We start from the raw sequence: 19,981 nt of genomic DNA, 5'->3' as shown, positions 1-19,981 counted from the left end.
AAACTGCACATTTTTCTCTCTGCCCCATGGCAAAATGAGTAGAATTTCATGAAATTAGTTATAAAATCGCAAAATCTTCTCTCCGCCCATGGCAAAATATGTAGATTTGCAGCTTTAAACTGCAAGATTTGTGTGGGAGGAAGTTGAACCTCTTTCTTCATTGACTGACAGCTAATGTCCGTGGCCAAGTGAAATCCAAGACTCAAATGCCCCCAAACACACGCGCATGGTCCATTGGGGTTGCGTGTGTGAGTAAGGGTGAGAAGGAGAGAGAGATGTAGGTGGAGAGGGAGCTGGAGCCGTTGCCTTTTTTCTCTCCTCTATTCTACATGCTTCTTCCGCATGTTTTTTTTATGCATCAATGAAACCTTGGCCTGAAGCGGAATGAGTCTCCCCAGCAAACATACACTCTTGCACACATGCTTGAATGAAAATCACACACACACATACACACACACACACACACCCACACACACACACACACACACACACACACACACACACACACACACACACACACACACACACACACACACACACACACACACACACACACACACACACACACACACACACAAACGCAATTACACACACACTCACTTCCTCTGCCCCCTTTGAACCCTCCACTGCCTCCTAAGCCACCTGCCAGCCAGAGACAGTAATGGTGTGTGAGAGGAAATTATCAGTGTCTGTGAGGGGCAGAATGAAAAAATGAAAGAAAGAAAGAAACAGCCCCTGGGTCATTACTTCATTCTCTCTCCTTCTGGCTGTTGTCTTTGAGAACAGCTCAGCTCTGTAGAGATTTCTGGAACACTCAGTCCTCATTCCACCTTTTAGTTTAAAATGGCTGCCGTCGGCTGTGTGAAAGCTGTTGTTGTCGTAAGGCGGTAGATGAGATGACAGGCTCTCACCCCTCTCTTTATTAGTGTAATAGTGTCATAGAGGGTCAAATACGGTGACACAGTCATCTCCTTAAACAGAGCTAGACCATGAATAACACATTTTTACTGCTTAGGCTATATTCTGCCTGCAGCTGTCTACTGGCTAGAGCATGGATTGAATGGGATGGAAGGGGGGGGGGGGGTTGCATGGGAGGAGTTTGAAACTCTTTCTTGATTGACTGACAGCTAAGGTCCGTGGCCAAGTGTAATCCAAGACTTGAATGCCCCCAAACACACACACACACACGTTCAAACACTTATACACAGTTGTGTTGGCCTACTGCTACATACAGTACCCTTGATTTGAACTACATTCTTTAACCTTGACTAAACAGCTGATTTAGGCATCTTCACGGATAATACAAGTGAGCAGTTTCTCCCTGGACCCCAAAGCTGGTTGAAACCCCCATATTTGTTTTTTCTTTCATTATTTTTTATCCTCCTGTATTCTCCTGTATTCTGAATTTCCGCAATGGAGAGGAAGGAGTCCTTTAGGGTTGTATGTGTGAGTAAGCATGAGAAGGAGAGAGAGAAGGAGAGGGGGCTGGAGCTGTTGCCTGTTTTATTCTCCTCTATGCTACATGCTTCTGCATGTTTTTTTTCTGCATCAATGAAACCTTGGCCTGAAGCAGAACGAGTCCAGTCTCCCCAGCAAACACACTCTTGGATACACGGTTGCATGAAAAGTACACACACACACACACTTGCACACAGACACACACACAATCACACACAATCTCACACAATCTCACACACACACACACACACACACACACACACACACACACACACACACACACACACACACACACACACACACACACACACACACACACACACACACACACACACACACTTCCTCTGCCTCTGCCCCCTTTGAACCCTCCACCGCCTCCTAAGCCACCGTCCAGCCAGAGACAGTAATGGTGTGTGAGGAGAAATGATCAGTGTCTGTGCGAAGCAGTGTCCCGTGGCTCTGGAGATCACATACACCACCACCAGGGTCAATAGGCAATTAAACCTGAGTGAGGAGGATATGCCGTATTACTGAGCAGGAGACCCAGGCAGTGTGTAGGTCTGTTTGTGTGTGTACATGTGCGTCTGTTCAGGCAGGAAAGCAGGCAGGCCACAACTGCCCCAAGGGGTGTTAACTCTAATCTGTGGAGGCGCTAGCCAAGCTAATCGCTAATCTGGCTGGTGGAAAAGATGCAACTAGCAGAGTGGCTGAAGCTGGTTCAGACCAGGCACCAAGGACCAGGGGGCAGCTCTCTACTCTCACTGTATAGGCTAAGTGACCAAAGTGATTAATAAGTAGAATTGATTTGACAGACTGGGAAGTTTTGTTAAAGAACATAGAAGACAAGTAGTGCTAACAAAATGTCTAGCCAAGGTATATTATATTATTAACCCATTGCATTGATTTTCCCAAGGATAGATTAACATACATGAATGTATCTTCCTTAAATTAACATTATTTTCTAGGGTTGCAAAATTCTGGTAACTTTCCCAAAATTCCCAGTTTATCCAAAAATTGGGGATAGAGGATTCCGGATGTCCTATTTGTTCCCTCCTGATTTTGGGAATCAGGATTTATGGAATACCTGGGAATTTTGGGAACGTTACTGGAATTGTACAACCCTATTCTTTACAAAGATTAGATGGTAGGAATGTGAATGGGGTGAGTCAGAATGATAGCTCTTTGGAACTCATCCTCTGTTTTCACATTCTTCTAGATATTCTCTATTTCGACCTCCTTACACCCCAAAGTGAACATATATATCTATCAGAAATCTCTGACACCTCTCAGGTGCTTCCAGCCTTACAGTTCGGCTCTTTCAGAAACAAGATAACAGGTGTAAGATATACCTCCAAAAGGGCACTGCCAAAGTGAACAAGAATGAGATAATGTACTTATTATCAGCTAGAGAAAGTGTGTAAAAGAGCAAAAATCTCTCTAACAGAACTCAGCCATGTAGTTTAAGCTGCTATAGGGAAACGAATGGAGGGCGGTTTCTCTCTTTTGGCTGGATGTGATTGGTGTATTATTTACAAGATAAGATTCATGGTCTCGCTGTTGCATTTTAAACCTTGTTGCTACCATGCTGCCTCTGGGTTAGAGCTAACTGTAGTGACATTCAGAGAGAGAGAGAGAGAGAGAGAATGAGGCAAAAAAGGAGAGAGGCAGAGGGAGAAAGAGGGAGAATGCAAGAGGAGAAAGGGAGAGAGAGACAGGGGTAGACAAAGAGATAGGTAGAGGAGGAGAGAGAGATAATGAGAGAGAGTGAAAGAGAGAGCAAGAGTATGTGAAAACAAAAGCCTCTCTCCATCGTGTTCTAATACCTATCATCACTCAGGGCCTCCACTCAACTTGCACTTTTCTCCTTCATTTTAGAGAGGGGGTGAGGGACTGCTGAGGAGAATGGGAGAGAGAGGTAGTTATGACACAAAGGAGAATTTACTGAGATGGGTTTGCAACTACTGTGTTGCATCTCCTGTTGTTGTGTTTGATTGTCTCTGTCTGGACCCAAAGGTCTTTACTACCTCTCCTACTGACAGAGGGAGTAAGGCCCCATGAAAAGTAAATAATCCTGACAATATGACTACTAGAGATTTTAGCAGAAAATATTTTCCTTGCCCTTGATTTTGAGTGTCTAAATTGCCAGCATAAATAACACAAGTAAATAACACAAGACAAATCAGTCCTATAGATGAACAGCATGGAAAACGACAACTTTCTGGCACTCACATATCCTCACAATATGGAAGGCTACTGGCTGTAAGCCTACAAAACAAGCAACATGTTTTACAAGATGCTGGCCTCATCTGCTCTGCTCCCCTGTTTCTCCGCCCATTCAAACGAACCTCATTTTGATGAGGATGACGATGAAGAGAAGATGAGGATGATGAAGAGGAGAACAATAATCATAAATTGCTGGTTGATCAGAAAAAGCATCGTTAAATCCGTATGGATTCTCTCAGCAAATTGCTCTTGGTTGATGTGATAGGGACACTACTCTCCCACATGCTCTTGAATTAACTATGACTTGCCCCGCAGCCAACTTTTCTAGGACTACACCCGTTCACGCTTGATAAGCGTGCACCCCTTTTTCCCCCGGGTTCGTTTGAATATCGTTATATTTTACATTTGTGTGACTGTCCTTGTTTATCAGTGTTTTGTTACTCGTCATGTTTTGGGTTTCTTGTGGACCACAGGAAGAGCAGCTGCTACTTCTGAAAAAGCTAATAGGGATCAAAATAAACAAATTAACAATTGGTTGCACGCCTGCTTGGCTATGGTTTTGCCCAGGGAGCGGTTCAAGTTATTTCCACCTCTTTCTACCAGTGTTCTGTAAACTGATGGCAAGAGTGTCCGTTTTGGATTGAGTTGATTTTGATTAGGATTACTTGGTAGACATTAATTTTTGTTTGTTTGTTTTGGTAAGTAATTTTTGCCTATTTTGCTGTAATAATAAGGCTTTTAATTCCTACCACTGCTACCACTATTCTTTGGAGGTTGTGGGTTGTTCATTGGTGTGGAACAGTAACTGCATCCAAGAATTGCTTGTGACCACTTTAATTAACACAAACAGCACCTTCACTAGTAATCATTCCGAGTACTTCTCCATTTAGATTAGTTTTTCACAGTGCTAGCACATTTCCCATTTTGTTCAACCGCTGCTTGTGATGACTCGATCCCCTGCAAAATAGAGTTGTTAGGATGTCCCGGGAACATCAGGATGTTGTATTATGGTCCCCTGGACATCCTTGGGACGTTCCCTGTTTGCTAGATACAGTTGAAGTCGGAAGTTTCCATACACCTTAGCCAAATACATTTAAACTGAGTTTTTCATAATTCCTGACATTTAATCCGAGTAAAAATTCCCTTGCTTAGGTCAGTTAGGATTACCACTTTATTTTAAGAATGTGAAATGTCAGAATAATAGTAGAGAGAATGATTTATTTCAGCTTTTATTTCTTTCATCACATTCCCAGTGGGTCAGAAGTTTACATACACTCAATTAGTATTTGGTAGCATCGCCTTTAAATTGTTTAACTTGGGTCAAACGTTTCGGGTAGGCTTCCACAAGCTTCCCACAATAGGTTGGGTGAATTTTGACCCATTCCTCCTGACAGAGCTGGTGTAACTGAGTCAGGATTGTAGGCCTCCTTGCTCGCACATGCTTTTTCAGTTCTGCCCACAAATTTTCTATAGGATTGAGGTCAGGGCTTTGTGATGGCCACTCCAATACCTTGACTTTGTTGTCCTTAAGCCATTTTGCCACAACTTTGGAAGTATGCTTGGAGTCATTGTCCATTTGGAAGACTCATTTGCGACCAAGCTTTAACATCCTGTCTTGAGATCTTGCTTCAATATATCCACATAATGTTCCTCCCTCATGATGCCATCTATTTTGTGAAGTGCACCAGTTCCTCCTGCAGCAAAGCACACCCACAACATGATGCTGCCACCCCCATGCTTCATGGTTGGGATGGTGTTTTTCGGCTTGCAAGCGTCCCCCTTTTTCCTCCTAACATAACGGTGGTCATTATGGCCAAGCAGTTCTATTTTTGTTTCATCAAACCAGAGGACATTTCTCCAAAAAGTATGATATTTGTCCCCATGTGCAGTTGCAAACCGTAGTCTGGCTTTTTTATGGCGGTTTTGGAGCAGTGGCTTCTTCCTTGCTGAGTGGCCTTTCAGGTTATGTCGATATAGGACTCATTTTACTATGGATATAAATATTTTTGTACCTGTTTCCTCCAGCATCTTTACAAGGTCCTTTGCTACTGTCCTGGGATTGATTTGCACTTTTCACACCAAAGTACGTTCATCTCTAGGATATGGAACGTGTCTTCATCCTGAGCAGTATGACGGCTGCGTGGTCCCATGGTGTTTATACTTGCGTACTATTGTTTGTACAGATGAACGTGGTACTTTCAGGCGTTTGGAAATTGCTCCCAAAAATGAACCAGACTTGTTTAGGTGTACAATTTTTTTTTCTTCTGAGTTTTGGCTGATTTCTTTAGATTTTCCCATGATGTCAAGCAAAGAGGCAGTAAGTTTGAAGGTAGGCCTTGAAATACATCCACAGGTACACCTCCAATTGACTCAAATTATGTCAATTAGCCTATCAGAAGCTTCTAAAGCCATGACATCATTTTCTGGAATATTCCAAGCTGTTTAAAGTCACAGTCAACTTACTGTATGTAAACTTATGACCCACTGGAATTGTGATACAGTGAATTATAAGTGAAATAATCTGTCTGTAAACAATTGTTGGAACAATTACTTGTATCATGCACAAAATTGATGTCCTAACCGACTTGCCAAAACTATTGTTTGTTAACAAGAAATTTGTGGAGTGGTTGATAAACAAGTTTTAATGACTCCAACCTAAGTGTATGTAAACTTCCGACTTCAACTGTATTAAGATATCTTGTTTTGTTTTTCATGCTGAAAGGTCTCTTTTATACAAAGCATCACTCTATTTCTTCACACATCGCTTAGCTTGATAGAAATAATTTCATTTCATTCATAGAGTTACAGTGGGTGGAGGATAATGTCATTTTCACCCGGCCTTAGATTGAGGGATATTGCATTATGAGAGAGAATTGTCCTCACTTTCTTAGCTTTTAATTAAGTATGCAGATTCCATAAAGTTTTTATTCGAAGTCAATCAAGATCTAATGGATTATTTGTATTCGTTTATGAAAAAAATGCCTTTTCAAAGGGAAGAGCGTGTGCATTATTCATTTTTGAGACCAGAAGAATGTATGACTGAGAGAAGGTAACTTACTGGTGTTCTTGACTTCGATACATGATTTGTGCACTTTTCATTGTGACTCGTCTTACTACTGGAAAGATACAGCAGGTAGGAAGTGTATCGCTGCTGACCCCAGGCCAGCCCCGACCTCCAAACGTTGAGCTCTAACCCCTGTATGACCTGTGTCTGGTGTTTCATAGCCTTGACCTCTAACCCTTGGTCTTTGTCTGTGTTCTCCAGGTGATCCAGCGCAGGGAAGATGGCTCGGTCAACTTCTTCAGAGGATGGGACTCCTACCGTGAGGGATTTGGCAAGATCACTGGAGAACACTGGCTAGGTAAGCGTGTGTGTCTGATTTGTGAGTGAATGATCAAGAAGTACCTTGGCACAGTTCTTGGTTCCAGGACCATTGCAGAGTTTGGGATAGTGGTTTGAGTGCTGGTCAAATACGAAAGTAGTGTGGTTGGTCGGGGTGGATGGGTGGGTGTATTATGCGAACGACTAGCAACCTAAATGTTGCGAATTCAAATCTCATCATGGACAACTTTAGCATTTTAGCTAATTAGCAACTTTCACTACTTTTCACTACTTTTACTACTTTTTAGCTACTTTGCAACTACTTAGCATGTGAGCTAACACTTCCACTAACCTTAACCTTAAACATTTTAGCTAACCCTTTCTCCAACCCTAACCTTAAACCTTTAACCTAACTCCTAAACTTAACCTTAACCCTAACCTTAACCCCTAGCCTAGCTAGTGTTAGCCAGCTAACTAACCTTAGCAACCTAGCCACCTAGCTAAAATTTCTTACATATTGTACGTTTTGCAAATTCATAACATATTGTAGTTTTGCAAATTCGTAACATATAATACGAAATGTAATTCATAACATATCATACAAAATGGGTGATGGACACTCATAAATTAATGTATGCCATACAAAATGTAACATATCATACTAAATAGCGCATTGCGGATTTACATAAAGAATAATACGAAATGCTCTGAGACCAGGTTGTATATGTGGAGAGGAAATCGGTTTTGAGGGAGCATCTCGATTACTCATCTAACTACATTTAACCACAAATACAGCAGGTCATTGGGAGAGCACCACAGAGTACTCTTCCTCTTCCTCATTCAGAGGGGTAGTTGACTACTTAGCCACAATCACCCCTCGGGCCAAACATGAACTATAAAAGAGTGTACAGGCTGGACAGTGCTTTACTAGCTGCTCCTCTTTCTCTTTCTTTCTCCTTCTCTCTCCCTCTCTCTCTCAATCTCTTTCACTCCCTCCCACTCTCTCTATCACTCTCACTCACTCTCTCTCTCTCAATTCAATTCAATTTTAGGGCTTTAACGTTGCCAAAGCAAGTGAACTAAAAAATAAATAAAAGTGAAATAAACAATAAATAAACAGTCAACATTACACTCACAAAAGTTCCAAAATAATAAAGACATTTCAAATGTCATATTATGTGCAAATAGTTAAAGTACAAAAGGGAAAATAAATAAACAAAAATATGGGTTGTATTTACAATAGTGTTTGTTCTTCACTGGTGTTTTCACTATTTGGTGTTTTACGTTGTACACAGAAGATATTTTTGCAGAATTCTGTATGTAGAGTCTCAATTTGGTGTTTGTCACATTTTGTGAATTCCTGGTTTGTGAGCGGACCCAAGACCTCACAACTATAAAGGGCAATGGGTTCTATAACTGATTCAAGTATTTTTAGCCAGATCCGAATTGTTATGTCGAATTTTATGTTCCTTTTGACGGCATAGAAGGCCCTTCTTGCCTTGTTTCTCAGATCATCCACAGTTTTGTGGAAGTTACCTGTGGCACTGATGTTTAGGCCGGGGTATGTGTATGTTTTTTGTGTGCTCTAGGGCAACGGTGTCTAGATGGAATTTATATTCGTGGTCCTGGCAACTGGACCTTTTTTTAGAACACCATTGTCTTTGTCTTACTGAGAGTTATATATCAATGAATTAGCGAGGGCACGAGAACAGTCTGCAGCACCCGGCCTCACCCTACTAGAATCTGAAGTCAAATGTCTACTGTTTGCTGATGATCTGGTGCTTCTGTGCAGAAGATCTAGGTGCTGCTGTTGCTTGGGGACAGAAGCACCAGATTTATTATTTCTACTATTGACTGTTATAATTTTTTGTTGTTATTTTTATCTGTATTATTATTTACTAACATTATATATTATGGTTCTTCATTATTTGATTACAATGTATATTGTAGAGGTTAGGAAGTTTCCTAATCAGCTTGAATTTGAATTTGAGAGAGAGAGAGACGGGAGCAGTAGAAGAGAAAGCAGAGACAGAAAGAAAGAGAGAAAGAGCGAGAGAGAGTGGGAAAGAGAGAGAGAAAAGAGAGAGCGAGAGAGAGAGAGTGAGAAAGAGAGAGAATAAAAGAGAGAGGGACAGAGAGAGGGAGACGGCCAGTGGAAGAGAAAAAAGAGACAGAGACAGGGGCAGTGGACGAGAAATAGAGAGATAGAAAGAGCAAGAGAGAGAGAGAGAGAGAGAAAGAGAGAGTGGGAGAGGGGATGGAAAAGAAAGCAGGGAGAGAAACTTCAATGAAAAATGTTGAGTTAAGTGAGAAAAAGGGCAAGTTGCCTGTGTGTCTTCAACTCCTACAGTATTTAATATACCTGTAAAGTAAAACTAGCATCTTTTAAAAAGAGGCACTGCCAGCCTACAGACCACTAGTAGACTACCACATCAGCCCTATCACATTAAAGACAGGTAATGAGAAGGACAGGACCAGCAGGAGAAGGGAGGGCCTGCTGGCTATAAGAGGTTATCAATGTTTCCTCGACCCCGCTGTGCCCAGAGTGCTCTCTCTATCTCTCTCTCCCTCCCCCATCCCTCCATTTTCCTGGCCCGCTCTTCTTGTGGTTTTTGGAGAGCTCTTCAATCTCAGGGTTCTGACAAAGAGAGACAGGCCTGCCATTGCAAATCGCTCATATTTGAATAATCGGCACCACCTAACACACACACACACGCGCGCACACACACACACACACACACGCGCGCACACACACACACACACACACACACACACACACACACACACACACACACACACACACACACACACACACACACACACACACACACACACACACACACACACACACACACACATCCTGTAATCACATGTACTTACACCACTCAGGGGGTCTAACGGCTCAATTATGGTGCTCCAAATTTCCCCCACTCATCACATGGCGAGTGGCATGTAAAGCCATAAACACAGCAATCTGCGCCGTGGTTATATTTTTAGTTGCAGCGAGGGACAACCAGGGAGAGGGGGAAAAGAAAGTGATTGGGGCGAAAACACTGCTATTCTTCCTGTGTTCCCTCTGCAGTCATTAGTTTATTTTTAACGAGGCGCATTATAAGATGGGTTGACCTTGTGCAGGCAGAGGCAGAGACATCACAGGCAAAGTGGATACAAGAACAACGGTCTTACCACTACACGGCAGACTACAGTACACACTACTACTACTGGGCAATTCCACAGTAACAAAACATGTCTTTTTGATCAAAATGTGTTTTTGGCAGAAACTTTCATGTGCCTTAACCTGTCTGGGCTAGCGGGCAGTATTTTCACGGTCGGATGAAAAACGTACCCAATTTAAACAGGTTACTACTCTGACCCAGAAACTAGAATATGCATATAGTAGATTCTGATATAAAACACTCTGAAGTTTCTAAAACTGTTTGAATGGTGTCTGTGAGTATAACAGAACGCATATGGCGGGTAAAAACCTGAGAAAGATCCAAGCAGGAAGTGAAAAGTCTGAGAATTGAAGTTCTTCTTTTGATTCTCTATCGAAGCTACAGTGTCTGTGGGGTGACGTTGCACTTCCTAAGGCTTCCATTGGCTGTCTAAAGCCTTCAGAAAGTGGTTTGAGCATTTTCCTGTCACTGGGCAGATAATAGGAGCTCAGTTTCTGAGTGGTCTGCCTGGCAACAAAGGGATTGGATATGCTCGGTCCCGCGAGCGGGCCCCTCCTTCTTCTTGAATGAATATGCTATTGTCCGGTTGGAATATTATTGCAATTTTACGTTAAAAATACCATAAAGATTGATTTTAAACAGCGTTTGACATGCTTCTAAGTACGGTAATGGAACATTTTGACTTGTCGTCTCTCGTTCCGCCCTCACGCGTTATGCCTTTGAATAAGTAATCTGTACGCACGAACAAAACGGAGGTATTTGTACATAAATATGGATTATTTCGAACAAAAACAACATTTCTTGTGGAAGTAGCAGTCCTGGGAGTGCATTCTGTCGAAGGTCAGCAAAGGTAAGAGAATATTTCTAATTCTAATTCTGAGTTTAGGTTGCCCCGAACTTGGCGGGTGTCTGAATAGCTCAACGTGATGGCTGAGCTATGTACTCAGAATATTGAAAAATGTGCTTTCTCCGTAAAGCTATTTTAAAATCTGACACAGCGGTTGCATCCAGGGGTAGTCTATGTATAATTCTTTAAATAATTGTTATATATTTTGTCAACATTTATGATGAGTATTTTTGTAAATTGATGTGCACATTCACCGGACGTTTTGGTGGGAATACATTTTCTGAACATCACGCGCCAACGTAAAATGCTGTTTTTGGATATAAATATGAACTTTATCGAACAAAACATGCATGTATTGTGTAACATAATGTCCTAGGAGTGTCATCTGATGAAGATCGTCAAAGGTTAGTGCTTCATTTAGCTGTGTTTGGGTTTTATTGACACATGTCCTTGCTTAGAAAATGGCTGTGTGATTATTTTTGTCTATGTACTCTCCTAACATAATCTAATGTTTTGCTTTCGCTGTAAAGCCTTTTTGAAATCGGACAATGTGGTTAGATTAACGAGAAGTTTATCTTTAAAAGGGTGTAAAATAGTTGTATGTTTGAGACAGTTGAATTATGACATTTTGTTGTTTTTGAATTTGCCGCCCTGATTTTTCACTGGCTGTGTCCCGCAGGTGCGTCCCACATAGCAGCTAGCGTCCCACCTAGCCCATAGAAGTTAATAACGAGCGTATGCCATCTGTAAATACGAATACAATTGTTAAATTATGAGCCTAATTGGTTTATCCACGGAAAAAAACAGGAACCTTCCCATTAGCCATGATTCGCTGAGATAATGGATGGGCTGGACAAGCCGAGAGATGAGTTCAGATTGGTCTGCCATGTAGCACGCTTCTGTCTATAACATGAGCTGGTTAGTATGTGTAGGTAATCCTTTATAACGCTGCTATTTTTTAAATATATCACTTAGTAGAACTGCAAAAGTGTTGCTCTCCACTTTCTAGAGGACCGAGTTTTGAAATCAGTGGAATGCCCTGTTGAATTAGAGTGTGATAGCTAAGGAGATGGATACAATTCTGGCATTTGCTTACAAATATAGGAAGGGATAAAAGGCTAGACATGGAAAATGAAACTATAACTAACTTATAATTAACTGGCATCCTCACCATTACATCAGTACTACAACTACCATATTCATTACTACTACTACTACTACTACTACTACTACTACTACTACTACTACCACCACAATCATTAAACTGCTATCATTGCCATCACCCCTACTACCCATACCACTAATATTTGGAACAATAATCACAATAATAGTAATAACAATAATAGTAACAACAATAACACGAATACTAACTAAGTTACTGTTTACTATGCAGATGTTATTATTCAGTGTCCCTCAGGCTATGGCAGGCAAATACATATTTGGCTGCAAGACGAGCCATTGCTCCTTTGCCCATTAGTATTTTTTGTTTTTCCTCTGGGTTTAATAAGTTAACATTTTGAATAACTGTAGTACTTGCTGTGAATACACTGCTCAAAAACATTAAGGGAACACTGAAGCAACACAATGTAACTCCAAGTCAATCACACTTCTGTGAAATCAAACTGTCCACTTAGGAAGCAACACTGTTTGACAATACATTTCACATGCTGTTGTGCAAATGGAATAGACAACAGGTGGAAATTGTAGGCAATTAGCAAGACACCCCCAATAAAGGAGTGGTTCTGCAGGTGGGGACCACAGACCACTTCTCAGTTCCTATGCTTCCTGGCTGATGTTTTGGTCACTTTTGAATGTTGGCGGTGCTTTCATTCTAGTGGTAGCATGAGACGGAGTCTACAACCCACACAAGTGGCTCAGGTATTGCAGCTCATCCAGGATGGCACATCAATGCGAGCTGTGGCAAGAAGGTTTGCTGTGTCTGTCAGCGTAGTGTCCAGAGCATGGAGGCGCTACCAGGAGACAGGCCAGTACATCAGGAGACGTGGAGGAGGCCATAGGAGGGCAACAACCCAGCAGCAGGACCGCTACCTCCGCCTTTGTGCAAGGAGGAGCAGGAGAAGCACTGCCAGAGCCCTGCAAAATGACCTCCAGCAGGCCACAAATGTGCATGTGTCTGCTCAAACGGTCAGAAACAGACTCCATGAGGGTGGTATGAGGGCCCAACATCCACAGGTGGGGGTTGTGCTTACAGCCCAACACCGTGCAGGACGTTTGGCATTTGCCAGAGAACACCAAGATTGGCAAATTCGCCACTGGCGCACTGTGCTCTTCACAGATGAAAGTAGGTTCACACTGAGCACGTGACAGATGTGACAGAGTCTGGAGACGCCGTGGAGAACGTTCTGCTGCCTGCAACATCCTCCAGCATGACCGGTTTGGCGGTGGGTCAGTCATGGTGTGGGGTGGCATTTCTTTGGGGGGCCGCACAGCCCTCCATGTGCTCGCCAGAGGTAGCCTGACTGCCATTAGGTAACGAGATGAGATCCTCAGACCCCTTGTGAGACCATATGCTGGTGCGGTTGGCCCTGGGTCCAGGCGTTGTAGGGAGGTCATACAGGCACGTGGAGGCCACACACACTACTGAGCCTCATTTTGACTTGTTTTAAGGACATTACATCAAAGTTGGATCAGCCTGTAGTGTGGTTTTCCACTTTAATTTTGAGTGTGACTCCAAATCCAGACCTCCATGGGTTGATAAATTGGATTTCCATTGATTTATTTTTGTGTGGTTTTGTTGACAGCACATTCAACTATGTAAAGAAAAAAGTATTTAATAACATTATTTCTTTCATTCAGATCTAGGATGTGTTGTTTAAGTGTTCCCTTTATTTTTTTGAGCAGTATATTTCTCACAGTAAAGGAGAAAGTGCATCTCTGTTTCTACCTCTGACAGAGTAGAGATAATCAGCCAATTCATATTCTCTGTTTAGAGCCAGACAACAATTTAGTCGGCTTTGGAATTTTGTTTCGTTTTTCCTGTGTTGTAAATATAAGTCCTTTGATTGGTTTATGATTTTGTTTATTATAATTCTTTCTTTTGAAGCAGTGCTGGTGTCAGCTTGGTTGGTTAGGTCCAACACCAGCTGACTGAGGGGGCTCATTTCTGGGCTCAGCTCTTGGGTTTAAAGTGCTTTAAATTGGAGGCTTGAATTTGGACTTGAATTTAGGTGTAGCCAAAATTTTAATGGTCTTTTTTGTAGCGGCCTAATTCTGCCCTACATGCATTAGTCTGTGTATTTTCCAACATAATTCTGCCTGTAGGGCTTCAATTGGATGTCTGTCCCACATTTTAAAGTCCAGTTTATTGAGTGGCCGCCCAAACCTCACTTCCGTAAAAAGCTATTGGTAGGACTACGCTGTCAAATATGGCATACAATGAATGCTCTGCAGGCTTTTTCTTCGAGTGCATTCACTGCCATATTGAAGTTTCCCAATGCAGATATGGTCAGACCAAGGTATGAGTAATTAAAAAATATATCTATACTTACTACCAGGGCCCAAGTATGGCAAAATACCTCTAGAATGTTAAGGTTCTGTTGAAGACCCCCTTTGGTTGGTGATAGAATAACCAAATCATCACCATATAGCAGGTATTTTACCTCTGTGTCAAATAGTGTGAGTCCTGGGGCTACAGAATGTTCCAACATGTCTGCTAATTTATTGATATAAATGTTGAAAAGGTTTGGACTTGTCTCAGACCTCAACTTTGCGAAAATAAGTATGTTCTTTGGTTTTTTATTATTATTGAAAACATTTTTCCTGTGTACATACATTTTATTAAGTCATACACTTTACCACCTAGCCCACTTTGGAGAATTTGAAGAATAGACATTCATGCCAAATAGAATCGAATGCTTATTTAAAGTCAATAAAGCAAGCAAAGATTTTGCCCTCTTTTTTTTGGTGGACGTGTTCATTAATTGGTGTATGTATGTGGTCAATATTTTTTTTAAATTGAACTAGACAAGTCAGTTAAGAACACATTCTTATTTACAATGTCAGCCTACTGGGGAACAGTAGGTTAACCACCTTGTTCAGGGGCAGAACAACAGATTTCTACCTTGTCAGCTCGGGGATTCGTTCCAGCAACCTTTCAGTTACTGGCCCAACGCTCTAATCAATAGGCTACCTGCCGCCCCAAAAGTAGTGCAATGGTTAGGGAGAAAGCCAATTTGACATTTACTTATTACTTTTTTTGTTTTTGAAGAAAAGATTGGATTCTTCAATTCAAAATGCTACAGAAAACCTTTCCCAAGTTGCTGTTTACACACATTCCCTTGTAATTCCCTTTGGGGGCGGCAGGATAGCCTAGTGGTTAGAGTGTTGAGCTAGTAACCGAAAGGTAACCACCGAAAGGTAACCACCGAAAGGTAACCACCGAAAGGTAACCACCGAAAGGTAACCACCGAAAGGTAACCACCGAAAGGTAACCACCGAAAGGTAACCACCGAAAGGTAACCACCGAAAGGTAACCACCGAAAGGTAACCACCGAAAGGTAACCACCGAAAGGTAACCACCGAAAGGTAACCACCGAAAGGTAACCACCGAAAGGTAACCACCGAAAGGTAACCACCGAAAAGTAACCACCGAAAGGTAACCACCGAAAGGTAACCACCGAAAGGTAACAACCGAAAGGTAACCGAAAGGTAACCGAAAGGTAACCGAAAGGTAACCGAAAGGTAACCGAAAGGTAACCGAAAGGTAACCGAAAGGTTGCAAGTTCGGATCCCTGAGCTGACAAGGTATAAATCTGTTGTTCTGCCCCTGAACAAGGCAGTTAACCCACTGTTCCTAGGCCATCATTGAAAATAAGAATTTGTTCTTAACTGACTTGCCTAGTAAAATTAAAAAATGATTGGGGTCTGATTTGTCTCCTGATTCCAAACATCAGGAATGCAGCCAGAAGTTTGTACCAAAAATTTAAGGACATACATTTTCAACTCAGGTGTGCTTTTTTTCAGCATTTCATATATGATGTTATCTAGACCACAAGCCTTCTTTAGTTTTATAGAGTTTAGCTTTTCATTTAGTTATTGTTGGGTTATTGGGTAATCTAATCGATTTTGGTTGTTTTTAATGATTGATTCAAGGATGTCAACAACCAAAAATGGTACAGATTATCAAAATAAGTTTTCCAAATTCCTTCATCTTGTATGGCTAATTCTTGTATGGCTAATTATTGTGGCTTTGTCATGCTTAAATTGTTCCACATGTCCCAGAACTGATTTGGGTCAATTGCGTGGGGATTTTTTGTATACCAGGGAGCTAGTTTTCTATGACAAATGTTTGTTGTTTTTATGGGTGTGACTGCATCTAGGGTATTACGCAAGGTTAAATTTAGATCCTCAGTTAGGTCATTAACTGATTTTTGAACTCTGACATCCTTGGGTAGGTGGAGGGAGTCTGGAAGGGCATCTAGGAATCTTTGGGTTGTCCGAGAATTTAAAGCATGGCTTTTGATGATCCTTGGTTGGGGTCTGAGCAGATTATTTGTTGCGATTGCAAACGTAATAAGATGGTGGTCCGATAGTCCAGGATTATGAGGAAAAACATTTACATCCACAATATTTATTCCACGGGACAAAACTAGATCCAGGGTATGACTGTGGCAATGAGTAGTAGGTCCGGAGACATGTTGGGCAAAACCCACTGAGTCGATGATGGCTCCGAAAGCCTTTTGGAGTGAGTCTGTGGACTTTTCCATGTGAATATTAAAGTCACCAAAGATGTGAATATTATCTGCCATGACTACAAGGTCCGATAGGAATTCAGGGAACTCAGTGAAGAACTCTATATACTGCCCAGGAGGCCTGTAAGCAGTAGCTATAAAAAGTGATTGAGTAGTCTGCATAGATTTCATGACTAGAAGCTCAAAATACGAAAACACAGTAATTTTGGGGGGGTAAATAGAAATGTGCTATCGTAAATGTTAGCAACACTAATGATGCGCGCGGGATATGGTCACTAGTGTAACCAGGAGGAGAGGCCTCATTTAACACAGTAAATTCATCATGCTTAAGCCATGTTTCAGTCAGGCCAATCACATCAATATTGTGATCAGTGATTAGTTAATTGACTATAACTGCCTTGAAAGTGAGGGATCTAACATTGAGTAGCCCTATTTTGAGATGTGAGATATCACAATAATGACAGGAATGGAGGTCTTTATTCCAGTGAGATAGCAAACACCACCATGTTTATTTTTGCCCAACCTAGATCGAGGCACAGACAACGGTCTCAATGGGGATAGCAGAGCTGACTACACTGAATGTGCTAGTGGCAGACTCCACTAAGCTAGCAGGCTGGCTAACAGCCTGCTGCCTGGCCTGCACACTATCACATTGTGGAGCTAGAGGAGTTAGAGCCCTGTTGATTGATAAGATGAGAGCACCCCTCCAGCTAGGATGAAGTCCATCACTCCTCAGTAGGCCAGGCTTGGTCCTGGTTGTGGGTGTGTCCCAGAAAGACGGCCAATTATCTTCAAATTCTATCTTTTGGGAGGGGCAGAAAAAAGTTTTCAACCAGCGATTGAGTTGTGAGACTCTGCTGTAGTGCTCATCACTCCCCCTAACTGGGAGGGGGCCAGAAACAATTACTCGATGCGACACATCTTTCAAACTAATATACACGCTGAAGCTATGTTGCTCTTGGTGACCTCCGACTGTTTCATCCTAACATCCATGGTGCCGACGTGGATAACAATATCCCTATACTCTTTACACTCGCCAGTTTTAGCCTTAGCCAGCACCATCTTCAGATTAGCCTTGACATCAGTAGCCCTGCCCCCTGGTAAACAATGTATGATCGCTGGATGATTCTTTTTAAGTCTAATATTGCGGGTAATGGAGTCGCCAATGACTAGAGTTTTCAATTTGTCAGAGCTAATGGTGGGAGGCTTCGGTGGCTCAAACCCCGTAACGGGTGGAGGAGAGACCAGAGAAGGCTCGGCCTCTGACTCCAACTCGTTGCTTAATGCGGAGAACTGGTTGCAAGTTTCTGTCGGCTGAATGAGCGACACCGGTTGAGCATTCCTGCAGCATTTCTTTCCATAAGCCATGAGAAAGTTGTCTGGCTGCGGGGACCGTGCGAGGGGATTTATACTATTATCTGTAGTTACTGGTGGCACATACGCTGATTCATCCTTTCCTACACATAAATTGCTCTTGCCTAACTATTGCATCTGAAGCTGAGCTTGCAGCACTGACATCCTCACCAAAAGGTGATAGTTTTCCTGCATATTATGAGTACAGTGACTGCAATTAGATGGCATAGTGTTAATGTTACTACTTAGCTTCGGCTGGTGGAGGTCCTGTAGAACCATAGCCAAATAAAGCGTCCGGGATGAAAAAGTTGAATGGAAAAGTAAATAACAAAAAAAGAACCAAGACGTTGGTAAATGTGTTAAATGAAGATTGATTAAACGGTTATAAAAAAGTAGAAACTGTCAAGTTTGTCAGGTAGCCAAGTAGCAACAAACAGCACAGAGACAAGTGACGCACTCAAATGGAAGTGACGAGCACTCGAGCAATCCAAGGAGGGGTGTCCAAATATGTGATGGTTACCGCTCTCATCAGTGTAGTCAGGCTCAGAACCTGTTCTCGCATTGAAATCTCCACAAAGAATCGCTTTACCCTGAATGATTTCTGTATGGAGATTGTCAAAAAACAGATCATTATAATATGATGAATCTGAAGGAGGAGCATAAGCTGCACATAGCATACGTCATTGTCACTATAGATTGTACCTTTGTTCAGTTTTAGCCAAATGTGGCTAGTACCTTTTTTCATTTCATTCAATGCTAAATCCTGCTTATGCCAAATGTCCCGGCCCTGTTTAACATTTTTATGTTTGATTGATGGTGGTAAACTTTCCCTATAGCCTGAGGGACACTGAGTATGAATGTCTCCACGACTCCATGTTTCCAGTAGGATTATGATGTCCTGTCCCTTGATGTAGAAATTACGGATTTGTTGTTTTAGAACCAAAATGCGAAGACTATAGGCCCTGGATATTCCAAGAACTGTTAGTTATTGATCTCATGTATAATAAGTGAGTGGGAGTATGAGTGAGTGAGTGATTGAGAGAGTGTGAGTGATTGAGAGAGTGTGAGTGAGTGAGTGAGTGAGTGAGTGAGTGAGTGAGTGAGTGAGTGAGTGAGTGAGTGAGTGAGTGAGTGAGTGAGTGAGTGAGTGAGTGAGTGAGTGAGTGAGTGAGTGAGTGAGTGAGTGAGTGAGTGAGTGAGTGTGCATGTGAGTGTGTGTGCATGTGAGTGTGTTTGTGTGTGTGAATTAAAGGGTCTGTCTCGTTCAGTAGTCTGCATATTAGATGCAGTAGTTGGCGCACCTCTCCAATGTCTGATAGTTCTGAGGTTACCTCAGCATATGTAGGCTGATGCTCTGAATGATACATTGTGTGGACTGCATAATGTGGTCCACTTCTCTGAAGGACAGTGTTCTGCCTGACCCTAGAGTAGTGGTCAGTGCTGTGCTGTGATGGGCCAGGTCAAGTAGTGCTGTGCTGTGATGGGCCAGGTCAAGTAGTGCTGTGCTGTGATGGGCCGGGTCTAGGAGAGCTGTGTTGTGATGGGCTGGGTCTAGTAGAGTTGTGTTGTGATGGGCCTGGTCTAGTAGAGCTGTGTTGTGATGGGCCGGGTCTAGTAGAGCTGTGTTTTGATGGGCCAGGTCAAGTAGTGCTGTGCTGTGATGGGCCAGGTCAAGTAGTGCTGTGCTGTGATGGGCCGGGTCTAGGAGAGCTGTGTTGTGATGGGCTGGGTCTAGTAGAGTTGTGTTGTGATGGGCCTGGTCTAGTAGAGCTGTGTTGTGATGGGCTGGGTCTAGTAGAGCTGTGTTGTGATGGGCCGGGTCTAGTAGAGCTGTGTTTTGATGGGCCGGGTCTAGTAGAGCTGTGTTGTGATGGGCTGGGTCTAGTAGAGC

General features: G+C 42.4%; 1 protein-coding gene across 2 annotated transcripts in view; it reads left to right on the top strand.

The window, feature by feature from the left end:
* LOC106568645 (fibrinogen C domain-containing protein 1) overlaps positions 1-19,981 on the top strand; it is a 258,727-nt gene that overhangs the window by 164,030 nt on the left and 74,716 nt on the right. For both annotated transcript variants that reach the window (XM_014139159.3, XM_014139143.3), the window contains one exon: positions 6,947-7,043. In XM_014139159.3, coding sequence (XP_013994634.1) covers positions 6,947-7,043 — 97 coding nt within the window. The remainder of the gene's footprint in view (positions 1-6,946; positions 7,044-19,981) is intronic.

The sequence above is a fragment of the Salmo salar genome, chromosome 01 (genome assembly GCF_965601325.2).
Source record: "Salmo salar chromosome 01, fSalSal1, whole genome shotgun sequence".
Classification (NCBI taxonomy): domain Eukaryota; kingdom Metazoa; phylum Chordata; class Actinopteri; order Salmoniformes; family Salmonidae; genus Salmo; species Salmo salar.
Note: the sequence above shows the minus strand (reverse complement) of the source record. Positions and strands in the feature narration are given on the sequence as shown.